At 43.2% G+C, this 12,727-nt stretch overlaps 1 protein-coding gene across 1 annotated transcript in view; it reads left to right on the plus strand.

Annotated features, from left to right (window-relative positions):
* The window catches only part of Tm9sf2 (transmembrane 9 superfamily member 2), a 47,245-nt gene that overhangs the window by 12,632 nt on the left and 21,886 nt on the right, over nt 1-12,727 (plus strand). Inside the window, exons 3-5 of the mRNA XM_005355695.2 lie at nt 1,596-1,689; nt 6,697-6,824; nt 11,675-11,804. Of these exons, the coding sequence (XP_005355752.1) occupies nt 1,596-1,689; nt 6,697-6,824; nt 11,675-11,804 (352 nt within the window). The remainder of the gene's footprint in view (nt 1-1,595; nt 1,690-6,696; nt 6,825-11,674; nt 11,805-12,727) is intronic.

Consider the following 12,727-nt stretch of genomic DNA (forward strand, 5'->3'; position numbering starts at 1 on the left):
CCTCAGAAAGAACCACTGTTTTGTTTCTGAGACATCTTTTCCTCGGATTTTTAAATGTATATATCCATATTTGTATGGTTTATTTTAAGCAGGAGTGAGTTTATGTTTGATTTGCACCTTTCTCAGCAGGGTTCCCTTTCATGTCAGTCAGTGTGCAGTCAGTTTAATCTTTTTTGTAACTTGTAAGAATTATGTATAGCCCAGTTGCTTAGTTACTTATTTAAAGTTATTGCTTCTTATTATTTCATGTCTGGGCATGTTTGTGGGGTCAGTGTTCTCCATCCACCACTGCATGGCTTAGCTAATTACAATGAGGTGGTCAGGCTTGTGCATGATACTTTACCCAGTGAGCCATTTTCTGGCTTTCCAAGTTGTTTTATAAAATGTGCTGCATAAAAATGCCTGTAGTCATTGAACTGCTGTATTCCATATTGGCTGTTACATAGTTCCTAGATTCTAAAGGAGTTAAAATTTCTCTGTTTCTCAGGCTGGAGAGATGGCTCCATGGTTAAGTGTACTGGCTGCTCTCCCAGAGGACCTGGGTTCAATTCCTAGTACCCACGTGGCAGCTCACAACCTGCCTGTAACTTCAGTTCCAGGGGATCCAACACCCTCACACAGACAATACAGCCAAAACACCGGTGCTTACAAAATAGAATCATAAAAATTTTTTCATGGCTCAAAGAGTTCTAAAACACAATTTTTGCCACACAGAAAAGTATTTGCCCAGTAATCTAAGTGTATGTAAGAAAGGAGTGCAGAAGCCGAGTTGAGTTGACAGCCTTCTTCACAGAGCCTTTGATGCCCTTGTCTGGTGTCTGTCTGTTAAGGCGTCGGCATGTCTTCTTCAGTCTTTGTTCCTGTTGGGAGCATTGACTGGGTCTGATCTCTGAAACGCATCCTCCTCTCAGTGGCCGACTGTCCTGTCTCCATCATGACGCCAGTGTCGACATGGATACAGATGCCCTGCAGTTTCTGCGGCACATTGAAGCCCAGCATCACTAAGCTAGCTCGTAGTACATGGCCATTTCAGAAGAGGCTGGGGTGACTGGGTGCTGCTTTCACCAGTCTGAGGTCTCATAGTGAAGGGATGGGTGGTCGCCATATCTGGGTGAGGTAGTATAAATTGGTACATCTTCTGGAAGTGTCATCCTTAACATCCATTAAGAAGTTACAACAAGCTGGGTGGTGGTGGAGCACACCTTTAATCCCAGGAATTGGGAGGCAGAGGCAGATGGTTCTCTGTGAGTTGAAGGCCAACCTGGTCTACAGAGAGAGAGTTCTAGGACAGCCAGGGGTGCACAGAGAAACCTGTCTCAAAAAAAAAAAAAATTTACAACAAAAGATTAATCCTGAAAAATAAAGCTATATTATAAATAATTTTATAATTAAATTTTGCAAGAATAAGCTACAATGTTTAATTTTTTTCAAATCCTTAGTTGTATATAATACAGAGAGTTTCTGAATCTGGTGGGACCTGTGATGTTTGGGGTACTCCTCGCTGAACGAGCTGATAAAATACAGGGTCATTCAAGATTGTGCAGAGGTGCTTACCTCGTGGTTATCTTGTTTAAATGTTAACGCTCTTTCCTCAGGTTTGATTTTTGCCAAGCATCGGAAGGAAAACGCCCATCTGAAAATCTTGGTCAGGTGTTATTTGGGGAAAGAATTGAACCTTCACCATATAAGGTTTGTATTTAGTGTTAAATAAAAATTATTTAGTAATAGTTTGGGGGTTCTTTTTGTTATGAGAACTGTCTCAAATAACTTAAACCTTACCAGTAAAGAGCTGTTCCCCCTTCTTTTTAATCTTATTTTATGTGCGTGTGTGTTTTGTCTGCGTGTATGTCTGTGCACCATTTGTGTGCCTGATTCCCAAAGGGATCCCTTGGAACTGGAGTTGCAGGTGCTGTGAGCCGCTTTGTTGGTGCTGGCAGGAATACTGGTCCTTAGCACTGCGCCATCTCTCTAGCCCCAGTAGTAATTTCCTAAAGCCATGGTTTAGAAAGACCTTTCTTCTCTTCATAGTGTGTCATTGGCAGGTCTTTCTGACTGTATTCACACAGCGTGTACTGTGACACCCTTGGCAGGTCTTTCTGACCGTGTTCACACAGCGTGTACTGTGACACCCTTGCAGCATACTGTCCCTTTTCTAGCCATGCGAAGGTTGTCTCTGTCACTTTCTGTCTGTTCCTTCTGTTTGAACAGTGTCTATAGAGTTCCTCTGTTTCCAAGTGTGACATGCCTGGGCTTCTCGACTGGTATTTTGAGGAGATTTTTTAAATGTAGTTTTTGGTCTTTGTTTAGCTCGTCTTTCTCTTTGACTCACTAGAAGTGTTTTTGAGGAATGGGGTACAGCTGACTTGGTACAGTGCCTTACCATGAACAGTAGCCCGGGATCTGCCCTCAGCACCACGAAGCCAAGCATGGTAGCACAGCCTGTCATCCCAGCAGGAAAATCAAGTGTCCTCAGAGGCAGACTTGTCTCAAAGACAAAAAGAGTAGCCGGGCAGTGGTGGCGCACCCCTTTACTCCCAGCACACGGGAGGCAGAGGCACATGCATCTCTGTAAGTTCCAGGCCAGCCTGGTTTACAGAACCAGGTTCGAGGACAGCCAAGGCTACACAGAGAAACCGTGTCTTCTGAAAGAAAAGAAGGACAGAGAGAGGTGGGAAAGAAGAGTCATCAGTGTCTGTGACATGAGGGCAGCAGGGGTCTCACCCTGCAGGGACAACACAGCCTTTGGCGCACCAGTCAGCTGGGAAAGCCAGGAAAAGAGAGTCTGCCTCTAGGCGGACCTCACTCTCGACATTTCTAAATGTGTGGAAGACAAAGGAGAACAGAAGGACGCCCACTGCAGAGAGTTGTGCACCTAGCAGAAACTTTAGGATCGAGGTCTGTGGTGAGCAGGGCAGGGTGGCATATGTTCCTGTGGGATGCTAAGGGCTGTCCAGATCATCCTAGGCTACATAGCAAGGTCCTGTCCACAAACCCAAAGTTAAATTCTTCAGTCCCAAGTTTAAAGATCATTGAAGACTCAGGCATATGAAAACACGGTGTTGGGAGGTGAGATTTTTTTCTCACCAGCCATCAATGTATTGCGGTCTACACACACATTTAGTTTTTTGAGTCAGGGATTCTCTGTGTGGCCCTGGCTGTCCTGGAACTCACTCTTTAGACCACGCTGGCCTCGGGCTCAGAGGTTCATTTACTTCTGCCTCCTGAGAGCTGGGATTAAAGACATGTGCTATCACTGCTCAGCTAAGCAATATATTTTCATTTCATTTTGATTTCCTGTATTCTATTTTCAGATGTTTTTATCCTATTTAAATCTGCAGTAAAAGCAAAAGTGATAACCAGTGACAGAGGAGACTCCACATCTGTCATCTGCTCTGCCACTGTTTTCCTGTGACATCTGCTTAGGTCAGGAAAAATAGAGCATAATACACCATGAGGATCATAAAACCTCATTCACATCTGAACACTCATTCATTCATTTACTGGGTAAAGCGTTTGTGGTTTAACTTCTGTGTACCCCGGGCACTATTCCAGATAGAGAATATGACAGTGGACAGGACTAAATAAATCTCTGGCCTTTGTGATGAGGAGGAGACTGGAGAAAGCTGAAGTGATTAGTGTGCCAGTTACTTGGAAAGAACTCCTGAAAATAAAACAGTTTGAAATAGGCTCACTGAGAGGTGACATTAAAAAATGTAAGACCTTAAAAATAAGTAAGGGACTAAGCCACACAAATGCCTAGTGCTTAGAAGCAGATAGCAAATGCCAGTCCCCTGTGTGAACTTGCCTGGAGTGTTCAAGGTACACAAACAAGTACAGCTGGAGCAATTGAGTGATACAGAGCCTAGTGAGCCATGAGGGGAAAAAGAGTATTGGGGCTGCATTGTAGGAGGAAGTGTTGTGTTGTACAGGTTCAGTGGTGGAGCGCTTGCTAGCGCGCCTGAACTCTTGGATTCAGTTCTTGGTGCTGTCGGAAGCGTTGGGCCCTTCACATCTGAGCAGACTTAGAGATGTCTGCATCAGCTTGGATCTTCCCAGGTGCTCACTGTAGGGGGCGTGTTGAGAACAGACTCAGAGTGTAAGGAGAGAAGCTGGGAGAGCCAGTTAGGTTTTATAGCCCTCCAGACAGGACTTGAGACCTTAGGCATGACTAGAAGGGAGGAGATTGTGTAGCTGAAATCTTAGAATCAGCTTTTTTTTTTTTTTTTTTTTTTTTTTTTGAAAGTGGAGCTAAGAGAGCTTGGAGTGATGGATCAGTGGTTAAGAGCACTCTTCTGGAAGGCCAAGGAGGTTCTGTTCCCAGTGCCCACAAAGCAGTTCAGGGATCGGACACCCTCTTCTGGCCGCTATGGGCACTGCAGGCAGGTAGTACTCTACATGCAGGCAAAGCATAGGCAAAAAGTGGAGCCAAGAAAATTGGCTAAGGAAGAGGTAAAGATGTATATTAATGATAATGGAGAGTGGCTGACCATGCACACGGCACTCCCCTCTGCATGGACATGCACCATGCAGCACTGAATTTAAGTAAAAATGGGACAAAATGGGGCTTGCGTGTCATAAAAGGGATTGGTTTTCTTGAAAGCTAATAACATGCTTAAATTCTTGATTAAATTCTTATCAAAACTTAAGTACTGGGGGGCTGTAAAGATAGCTCAGCAATTAAAAGCACTGGCTGTGTTTCCAGAAGACCCTGGTTTGATTCCTAGTACCCACATGGCAGCTCACAACCATCAGTCACCCCAGTCCCAGACGTCTCAACGCTCATCCTCCTTGACCACTGCATGCATGTAGTACACAGACATACACCTAGAAATAAAGAGTGCCATTAAATCCACAGCAACTATGAGCTTTAAAATAGAGAATTTCTTACTAACATTCTTTTTATAGCTCAGCTGTCTTGGATCACATCCTGACTGGCATTTCTTAGTTTGTAGATAGTCCGATGTCATCCGGGCTGAGGACATGACTCAGCTGACAGAGTGCTTGCTGATAAGCATCAGGACCTGAATTTAGGACCCAGCACCCACTTAAAAGCTGGTACATTAGTGCATGCGCCTGTAATCTTCGCCGGGAGCTGCGCGTCAGTGCGCTGCGGTTCACTGGTAGACCCTGTGTCAGGACTGGGGTGGAGAGTGGTGTAAGGATGGCTGACGTTGGCCTGTGACAGGCCTCTGTGTGCCGCCCGCACATGTGTACACACCTGCGTTCGTGCACACCTCCTTTGGTCTTTTCTTTTTCCTTTACAGTTGAACACAGAAGTTGGGTCAGCTGACTCCAGTTGCCAGCCGTTAGGTTGAGGCATAACTGGCAGGAGGGATAGTGCACATCTCTGTTCATTTGTGTTACGGCTGTGCCTCTGACTCTGCTGTGTGCGTGCTTTCCCTTACTCATTGAGCCTTCAGCTTCGGGACCGTGGTACTAGCACTGTCAGTGATGTGAGAATTAAACTGTCGGCTGGCAGATGGCAGCAGTGGGCTGCTCTAGTGGATGGCACTGCTGTAGCTTGCTCTCACATACCACGTGCACAAGTACACGCTACCCAGGAATGGTAGTCCATACCTACCGAGAGCCCAGCGTTTGGGAGGCTTGGGTAGCTAGAAGGAGCTTGAGGGGCTGAAGAGATGGCTCAGTGGTTAAGAGCATTGCCTGCTCTTCCAAAGGTCCTGAGTTCAATTCCCAGCAACCACATGGTGGCTCACAACCATCTGTAATGAGATCTGATGCCCTCTTCTGGCCTGCAGACGTACACACAGACAAAATATTGTATACATAATAAATAAATAAATATTTAAAAAAAAAAGAAGGAGCTTGAGCACGCAGTCAGACTGTCGCATAGTAAGACCTTGTTTCCAAAACAAACAAAATGGCAGGTCAGGTGGGCTATTTAGAAATGAAGCATAATTAGAAATAATTTTTTCATTACAGATTATTATGGTTTATTTATGTAGTTGATGTGTCACAGTCTTCTGGAAATATGGAAGTGTTTATATAGAGCGTTCTGTTTGGTTCTAGTTCTGGAGGTTGAGCGAGCCTCACGCTCGCTGCTCATCTGCTCTGCTGGTGCCTTCTACCCCGCCCTCCAGTCATCGTGAGCCTGTCATTAATGTTCTGTGAATGTTGTTTGTTTATATATATGAAGTAAATTCTGGGCTCAAAATTGGAGGAACCTCTAGTTTTTAAATTTGATTTAGAAAAAAATTACTGATCTTTATTTTACCTTTTTTATAAATAGAGTCCTGAAAAATGAGCTGTCTAAACTTGAGTAAAGGTCATATCTGCTTTGATTTTAGATATTCAAATATGACATTGTGGTCACTGCCTAGTCTCCTCTCAAACACTTGATTGATACCTCCACTTGGATGCTAGCACAGAAACTATCAACTCCAGAAGTTCAGAACATGCTTTAGGGAAACGGCTTTACCTTCCTTTCTTCTAGATCTTATTTACGTGGAGACGATGAGTAAATTAAAGTCATCAGAAGAGGAAAGAAGAACTTGTGATAAGAAAAGTTACAGACTTAACTATGAGAATCAGATCAAAGTTTCAGTGTTGCTGAGTGAGCTGTGGTGGATGTTAGATGTTTATCACCAACATTGATGACTTAAGAAATTATCTGTTATCTTAGGAAGAACCGGTGTCTTTTTGGATAATTTTTGTTAATGCTTTCTTTTTATGCAGTTCACATTTAATAAGGTTGAAAACTGTAAGCTCGTTTGCACAAAAACGTACAATACGGAGAAGCCTGAAGACAAACAGAAGCTGGATTTCCTGAAAAAGAGCATGCTGCTGAACTATCAGCACCACTGGTGAGACGGGGTCGGTGGTCGGGGCTCCAAAGGTGAAGTAGGGCCTTCTGTTTCAGAGTCTGTAGACAGTAAATTGGAGGTTACAGAAAATATAGCAAATTAACTTACTTGTGTCCATGCCAGAGCATGGTTCAAAGTAGTGTTCCCCGTGCTTAGATCATGATTGTGTAGGTGCTGTGCTGCCCTTTACTCAGCAGGGCCTGCTGCACTGCTTCCTGTGGTCGTGTGTGGTTGAGACGGAGCACATCTGTGCTGTGGGGAAAAGAGGAGGAGCATTAGCAAACCCATTCAGCATTTGCCAGTAGCACCTTCTTACACATTACAGCTACTTCATGCTTTTAACCAAGTTTACCAGTTTGTGTTGAAATCAAAAGCATTTTGTTTTGTTCTTAAGTAGTATACACTTACTGTCCAGTATTCAAATGTAAAAGACGTTGACGGCTCTCCAGATCCACCCTTTTCAAGATCATTTTGAGATCCACCCTTTTCAAGATCATTTTGCTTACACACGCCTGTGTTCCATGTAGATTCATGGTGTATAGAAGTTTCTCCTTTAGAGAAACTAAGTTGCTACTGGTTACTAGCATTCTCTTTTCTTCACTCCTTGAACTTGGTGTTGGTGTCTCAAGCTGGAAAGTTTATAGACTCCCAGGAAAATGAGGGACTTGAACCCCAGTTCAGACTTGGGGTACAATGGCTAGAGCCTCTCACCACTCGACTGCTCAATTCCTATGTGCCAAGCTTAGAGAGCCAAGGGTTCCTAGGCAGGGCGGTCCTGGAGCCTGCATCCATTCATGTATGAACTTGTTCTGATAGCACTGGGCCTTGCGCCCTGTTGAAATAAGTGTCCTTAGATATGCAGGCCCTGGGAGAAGGAAGGACGTAGTGCTGGCAGGCACAGGCCTGGAGTACCACCCACTGGCTCTGAGAGGCCCTGAAACCAAGAGCTTTACTACCTGAGCTGCTGTGCAGATGCATCGCGAGACCAGTGTGAGCTGGGAGCCATTTCTCCTTGGTTGTTTTCTTTCCTACAAATTATTCTTCATACTTAAAAGAATATTTCAAGTTGTGTTTCTCTTAGCCCTTTTCACCTTCATCTGTTCTAGCAGTGGCTCATTTGTTGACTGAAGCACAGACTTCGGCCTGTGGTTATTTTAGGTCTCTCGTACCATTCTGTTCTGAGAGTACTGTTGAGACTCTAAAGACTAGGGTGGCTGTGTGGTTTGGTGGCAGAATGTGGTCGGTAGGCCTTTACTTGGTTCTATCCCGGTACTATAGGTAGAGATAACAGGAGATTTTACTCCTTAGCAGCATCCATACAGGAAAGTACCGAGAAGTCTTTGGCTAATCTTTGCGATCACTCTAGGTCCTATCTTAATGCCAGGATATGTTATAAGAAGAAAGGCTATTTAAAGTAGTTTACAAAGTTACAAGGCATTCACTAGTAAAATTTACTAAGTCGTTTATAAAGGCCGTTGCCAGCAAATGACTGCTTATAAAAGTCAACTGGAAAAGTACTGTTAAAAGTAGTTTCTGCTGTTAAACTGGGAAAGTTTGATATCAAGTCCGCGTCATGAACAAGAATTTGGAGACTAATTCTAGGCCTTAGTCCTTAAACCCTAGGTCACTGGTTTTGGAAACATTGTTTCTCCATGGAGGGATTACTGAAACCTAGTTGAGTATGTTTCTGTTTCAGAAGGTTTAGACTAGTAGCTTGACTTCAAGCATAATTGACAGAGATAAAAGGTGTCCCTCAGAATTGGAAAGACCTTCCGGAGTCCTACTGGGACTGTAGTCATTCACTGTACCACTTGCTTTAGGGAGGCAGAGGCTGTTTTCTAAATTAAGCAGTATGTGCTTGCAGAAGACCCGCAGGTGGTATAGAAAACTACTGAGCAGTGGTCAGCGTCGACCACCTCTGCCAGCTGTTCCTCTCTGCCCTCTGGGCAGCACTGCTTGTCGTGCGTGCCTTTGGATTTCTGCATTTGTACTTCATTCGTTCATGCAGCTGTGTGAATCCCATGATGTGAATGAATGTGATTTTTTTCTACAGAGCATTGTATCCATATACATAATTTCATCATCCTCATTGTAGAGAAGGGTTAATGGAATATAGTTTTCTTAATTGAGTTGAGTACTGTAGTAATAGGAGCGGCGGGGCTGCATCCCCAGCACCCCGGCTGCCTGGCTAGCTTATGCCCCAAATAACAACATACAAACTATATTCATTTAAACACCGCTTGGCCCGTTATATCTAGCCTTTTCTCGGCTAACTCTCGCACCTGGACTAGCCCATTTCTATTAATCTGTGTAGCCCACAAGCTGGCTTACCAGGAATGATCTTAACCTGCGTCTGCCTGGAGTGGGAGAATCATAGCGACTCACTGATTCAGCTTCTTTCTTCCAGCATTCTGTTCTGTTTACTCCACCCACCTATGTTTTAACCTATGAGGGCCAGCCAAGCAGTTTCTTTATTACTTAACCAATGAAATCAACAGATTGATATACGACGCTCCCACATCAGAGTACCTTTCCATTTTTATTTGGGTCATTTAAAGGTGGGTTTGAGATCTTTGGGGCTGACTTTATCCATAGCCGGAGCAGCTCCGTCATTCTAGAGCCTGTTTTTGATCCCCACGCTGGTACCTGGACTCCTTCAGGTGTGCCGTCTGCTTCTGGGGCAGGACCTGGAGGGGTGGGGCACATCGTTACTGAAGACCAAGTATAGGGTCTTACTCATGCTGAACATGCTATGCTGCTGAGCTGTACCTCAGCCCTGTATGGTGTTTTAAAAAAACAATCTTTCGCCGGGCAATGGTGGCGCACGCCTTTAATCCCAGCACTCGGGAGGCAGAGGTAGGCGGATCTCTGGGAGTTCGAGACCAGCCTGGTCTACAGAGCTAGTTCCAGGACAGGCTCCAAAGCCACAGAGAAACCCTGTCTCGAAAAAAACAAACAAAAAAAAAAAACGACAAAAAAAAAATACAATCTTTCTCCTCAGCTAGTGGCCTTAGTTCTCCCAGGGTTTAATGACACAGACCCGCATATGTAGCTTATGTATGGAAAGAGATTTGAAGCTAACTTAGCACACTTCATCTCAGAGTCTACCAGTTCAGCAAAGGAGAGCGAGGGCAGGGGTCCTCATTGATAGAAACACACAGTAGCACTTCATGGCCAAGTTTCATTCCCTCTGGCTACAGTTTTGGTTATTGCAGTCTAATCAAAAGCTTGTGTAACTGAATTATTGGGAAAGGAAGTACATGTTTATATAAAGTTCTATTGGCGGCAGTGTTTCCCACAGAGGCCCTGGAATGTAGAGGGGCCTTCTCTACACTGAATGAGTTCTTCTGGTAGACAGGACCAGTCGCCCCACTGTTACCCTTGGGTTCTTCTTCTGCACTCGGTTGCACTGTGGCGAATTGGGGATAGTTGAGTTGTTTTATGTTAGAGATTAAGTGCTGCTTCCTGACTTAGGAAAGCATTTTAAATGATATTCTTAAATTTTCTTACATCTGTTTCAAAGGGCTTCTCTTCCTGTTTAGTACATTCTAATACTTTAGCTATTAACATCAAGGCATTAAATAAATTACAAGTAAGTGAAATGTTTGTTTTTAAAACTTAGTTGCCTCCTCACTGTAAGTAATTCACGCCTGACTGCCACCAGCACTCTACTTGTATGTGGCGTTTTCTTTCTTGTCACCTGTATGTACTCACTGGGTATATTTCATTTCTGTCTAAAGCAACTGACTATTTAGTTTCCCATAAAACTCTGAATTATTTATATAGCATTGTTTTATATTTCTAATATTTTATAATATTACAGTCTTTTGGGTATAATAAACAGTTTAATAGTATAGGTGATTCTAAAATTTGGTACACAGAATGCTATTAAGTAGCACTTAAATATGACAAGACATGTTTTATTAGGTCATTAACATACACCTTGGGTGAATATAGAATCATAATTTTACTTCCTAGTGCACACATTAATTACAAAATAAAACATGCCCTGGAGTATAGTCTTATGACCGTAATACAGCTAGTATATTTTGACTAATTTTTTTTGTATCCTGCAGTGTGTTCTAAGCGTAAAGGACCACACGCCTGGGCTATAATGCAGCTTCACAATGCTACAGAACTTCACTGTTCTTTTAATGATTTTTCACTATAAAGTTTGAAAGATTTTCTTCTCTTGCTTTCTAGCAATGTTTCTTTTACAAATCACTTGGATTTATAAGTTTTAACAGAAAATACTGTAATTTCCACTTATTTTCTGCGCCCTTTAGTTAAATTTCATCCTGGAGTTGTAGTCTTTGTCTTTCTATCGAGTTGCTATAATAAACACCATTTATATCTGCCTAATAAGCTCCTAAGGAGCCAGATACAGTGCTCTGCGCCGTGTTCAAGCCTCAGGTGCTCTGCGGAAGGGGAAAGTTATGCTCGGGCACCTAGACGATGTCGTTAAGTTCACATCTGCAGCACACTGGCTTATAGGACGCCTTTCCTGTTTGCGTTGCAGCTTCAAAGCCTCTGTAAAAATCTACGCTTATATAGTGTATCATGGGTTTCATCAAAGCATTTTTTTAATTTGGAATCTTAAGACATTGAAAAGCCGGGATGGTGGTGCAGAGGTGAAGGCAGATCCCTGAGTTCAAGGCCAGCCTAGTCTACAGAGTGAGTTCCACGACAGCCAGGGCTACACAGAGAAACTGTGTAGATAAAAACCAAACCAACCAAAATAAAGACATTTAGAAATGTTTACATTTTATAAAACGATGACGTTGATCTAAGCAGTACTGCGTTGTGTTTACTAGGCTCTCTCCTAACTTGACTTTTACCTCCGTGCACAGGATTGTGGATAATATGCCTGTAACGTGGTGTTACGATGTCGAAGATGGTCAGAGGTTCTGTAATCCTGGATTTCCTATCGGCTGTTACATTACAGATAAAGGCCACGCAAAAGATGCCTGTGTTATTAGTGTAAGTCTGGTAAACTGCACTGCTTTTTAGAAGGAGAATTTGATTTTAAACAGTTTTGCTACAGGCATAGAATGAATACAGTCAGATGTTCTCGAGTATATTACTTGCATCTTAAATTTAAGGTGGATTAAAACTGCAAATTTATCTCTAGAATTAAAGTAATGCAGATTCAGTTCAATATTTACAGTCTCTTATAAGTTCTGTGTTAAGGTTTAAGTCTTTATTCTAACTCAGTTAAAAATTGCATTCTGTGGCTGGAGGGATGGTAATGCTTTTGCAGAGGACCTGAGTTTGAGCCTTCGCACCCACGTCAGGTGCTCACAACAGCCTAGCGCTCTAGTTCTGGGAGACCTCTTCTAGCCTGCAAGACACACATGACGCGTAAATACTCAGACCTGTCTGCCTCTGCCTCCTGAGTGCTGGGATTAAAGGCCTGCACCACTATGCTCCCACTAAAAATAAATCTTTAAAAGAATTTTTAATTTAAAAAAGAAGTTAGATTGAGGGCCAATGAGGTGGCTCAATAGATAAAGGTGCGTGGTGACCTGAGTTCAGTTTCAGGGTCCACGTGGACGAAGGAGATGACTGACTCCGGAACTCCGCCCACTCGTATACAATAGTTATAGTGGGAAACGTCTGTAAAAAGCAAAGGTAGTCATTAAGGAAAAGTAAGAAAAAGACTGCCAGCAATAGGAGGGGCTCTGAGGAGGAACATGCGGTGCACAAGTCATGTAGATTCTGGAGTGTCAGAAGGCTTCTCCATAAGTTCAGAAGTTACATTGCAGAAGCTTGAGAATATCCTTTTTGTAAGACCTGTTTGTCTTTCAAGCCCTACTTCTATGATGAAAATGGAGTACTAAGAACAGAGATATTGATACGAAATTGTTATTAAGATCAGTATGTAATAGTTGCTGTATTGGTTT

This window comes from Microtus ochrogaster, chromosome 17 (assembly GCF_000317375.1).
Source record: "Microtus ochrogaster isolate Prairie Vole_2 chromosome 17, MicOch1.0, whole genome shotgun sequence".
Classification (NCBI taxonomy): domain Eukaryota; kingdom Metazoa; phylum Chordata; class Mammalia; order Rodentia; family Cricetidae; genus Microtus; species Microtus ochrogaster.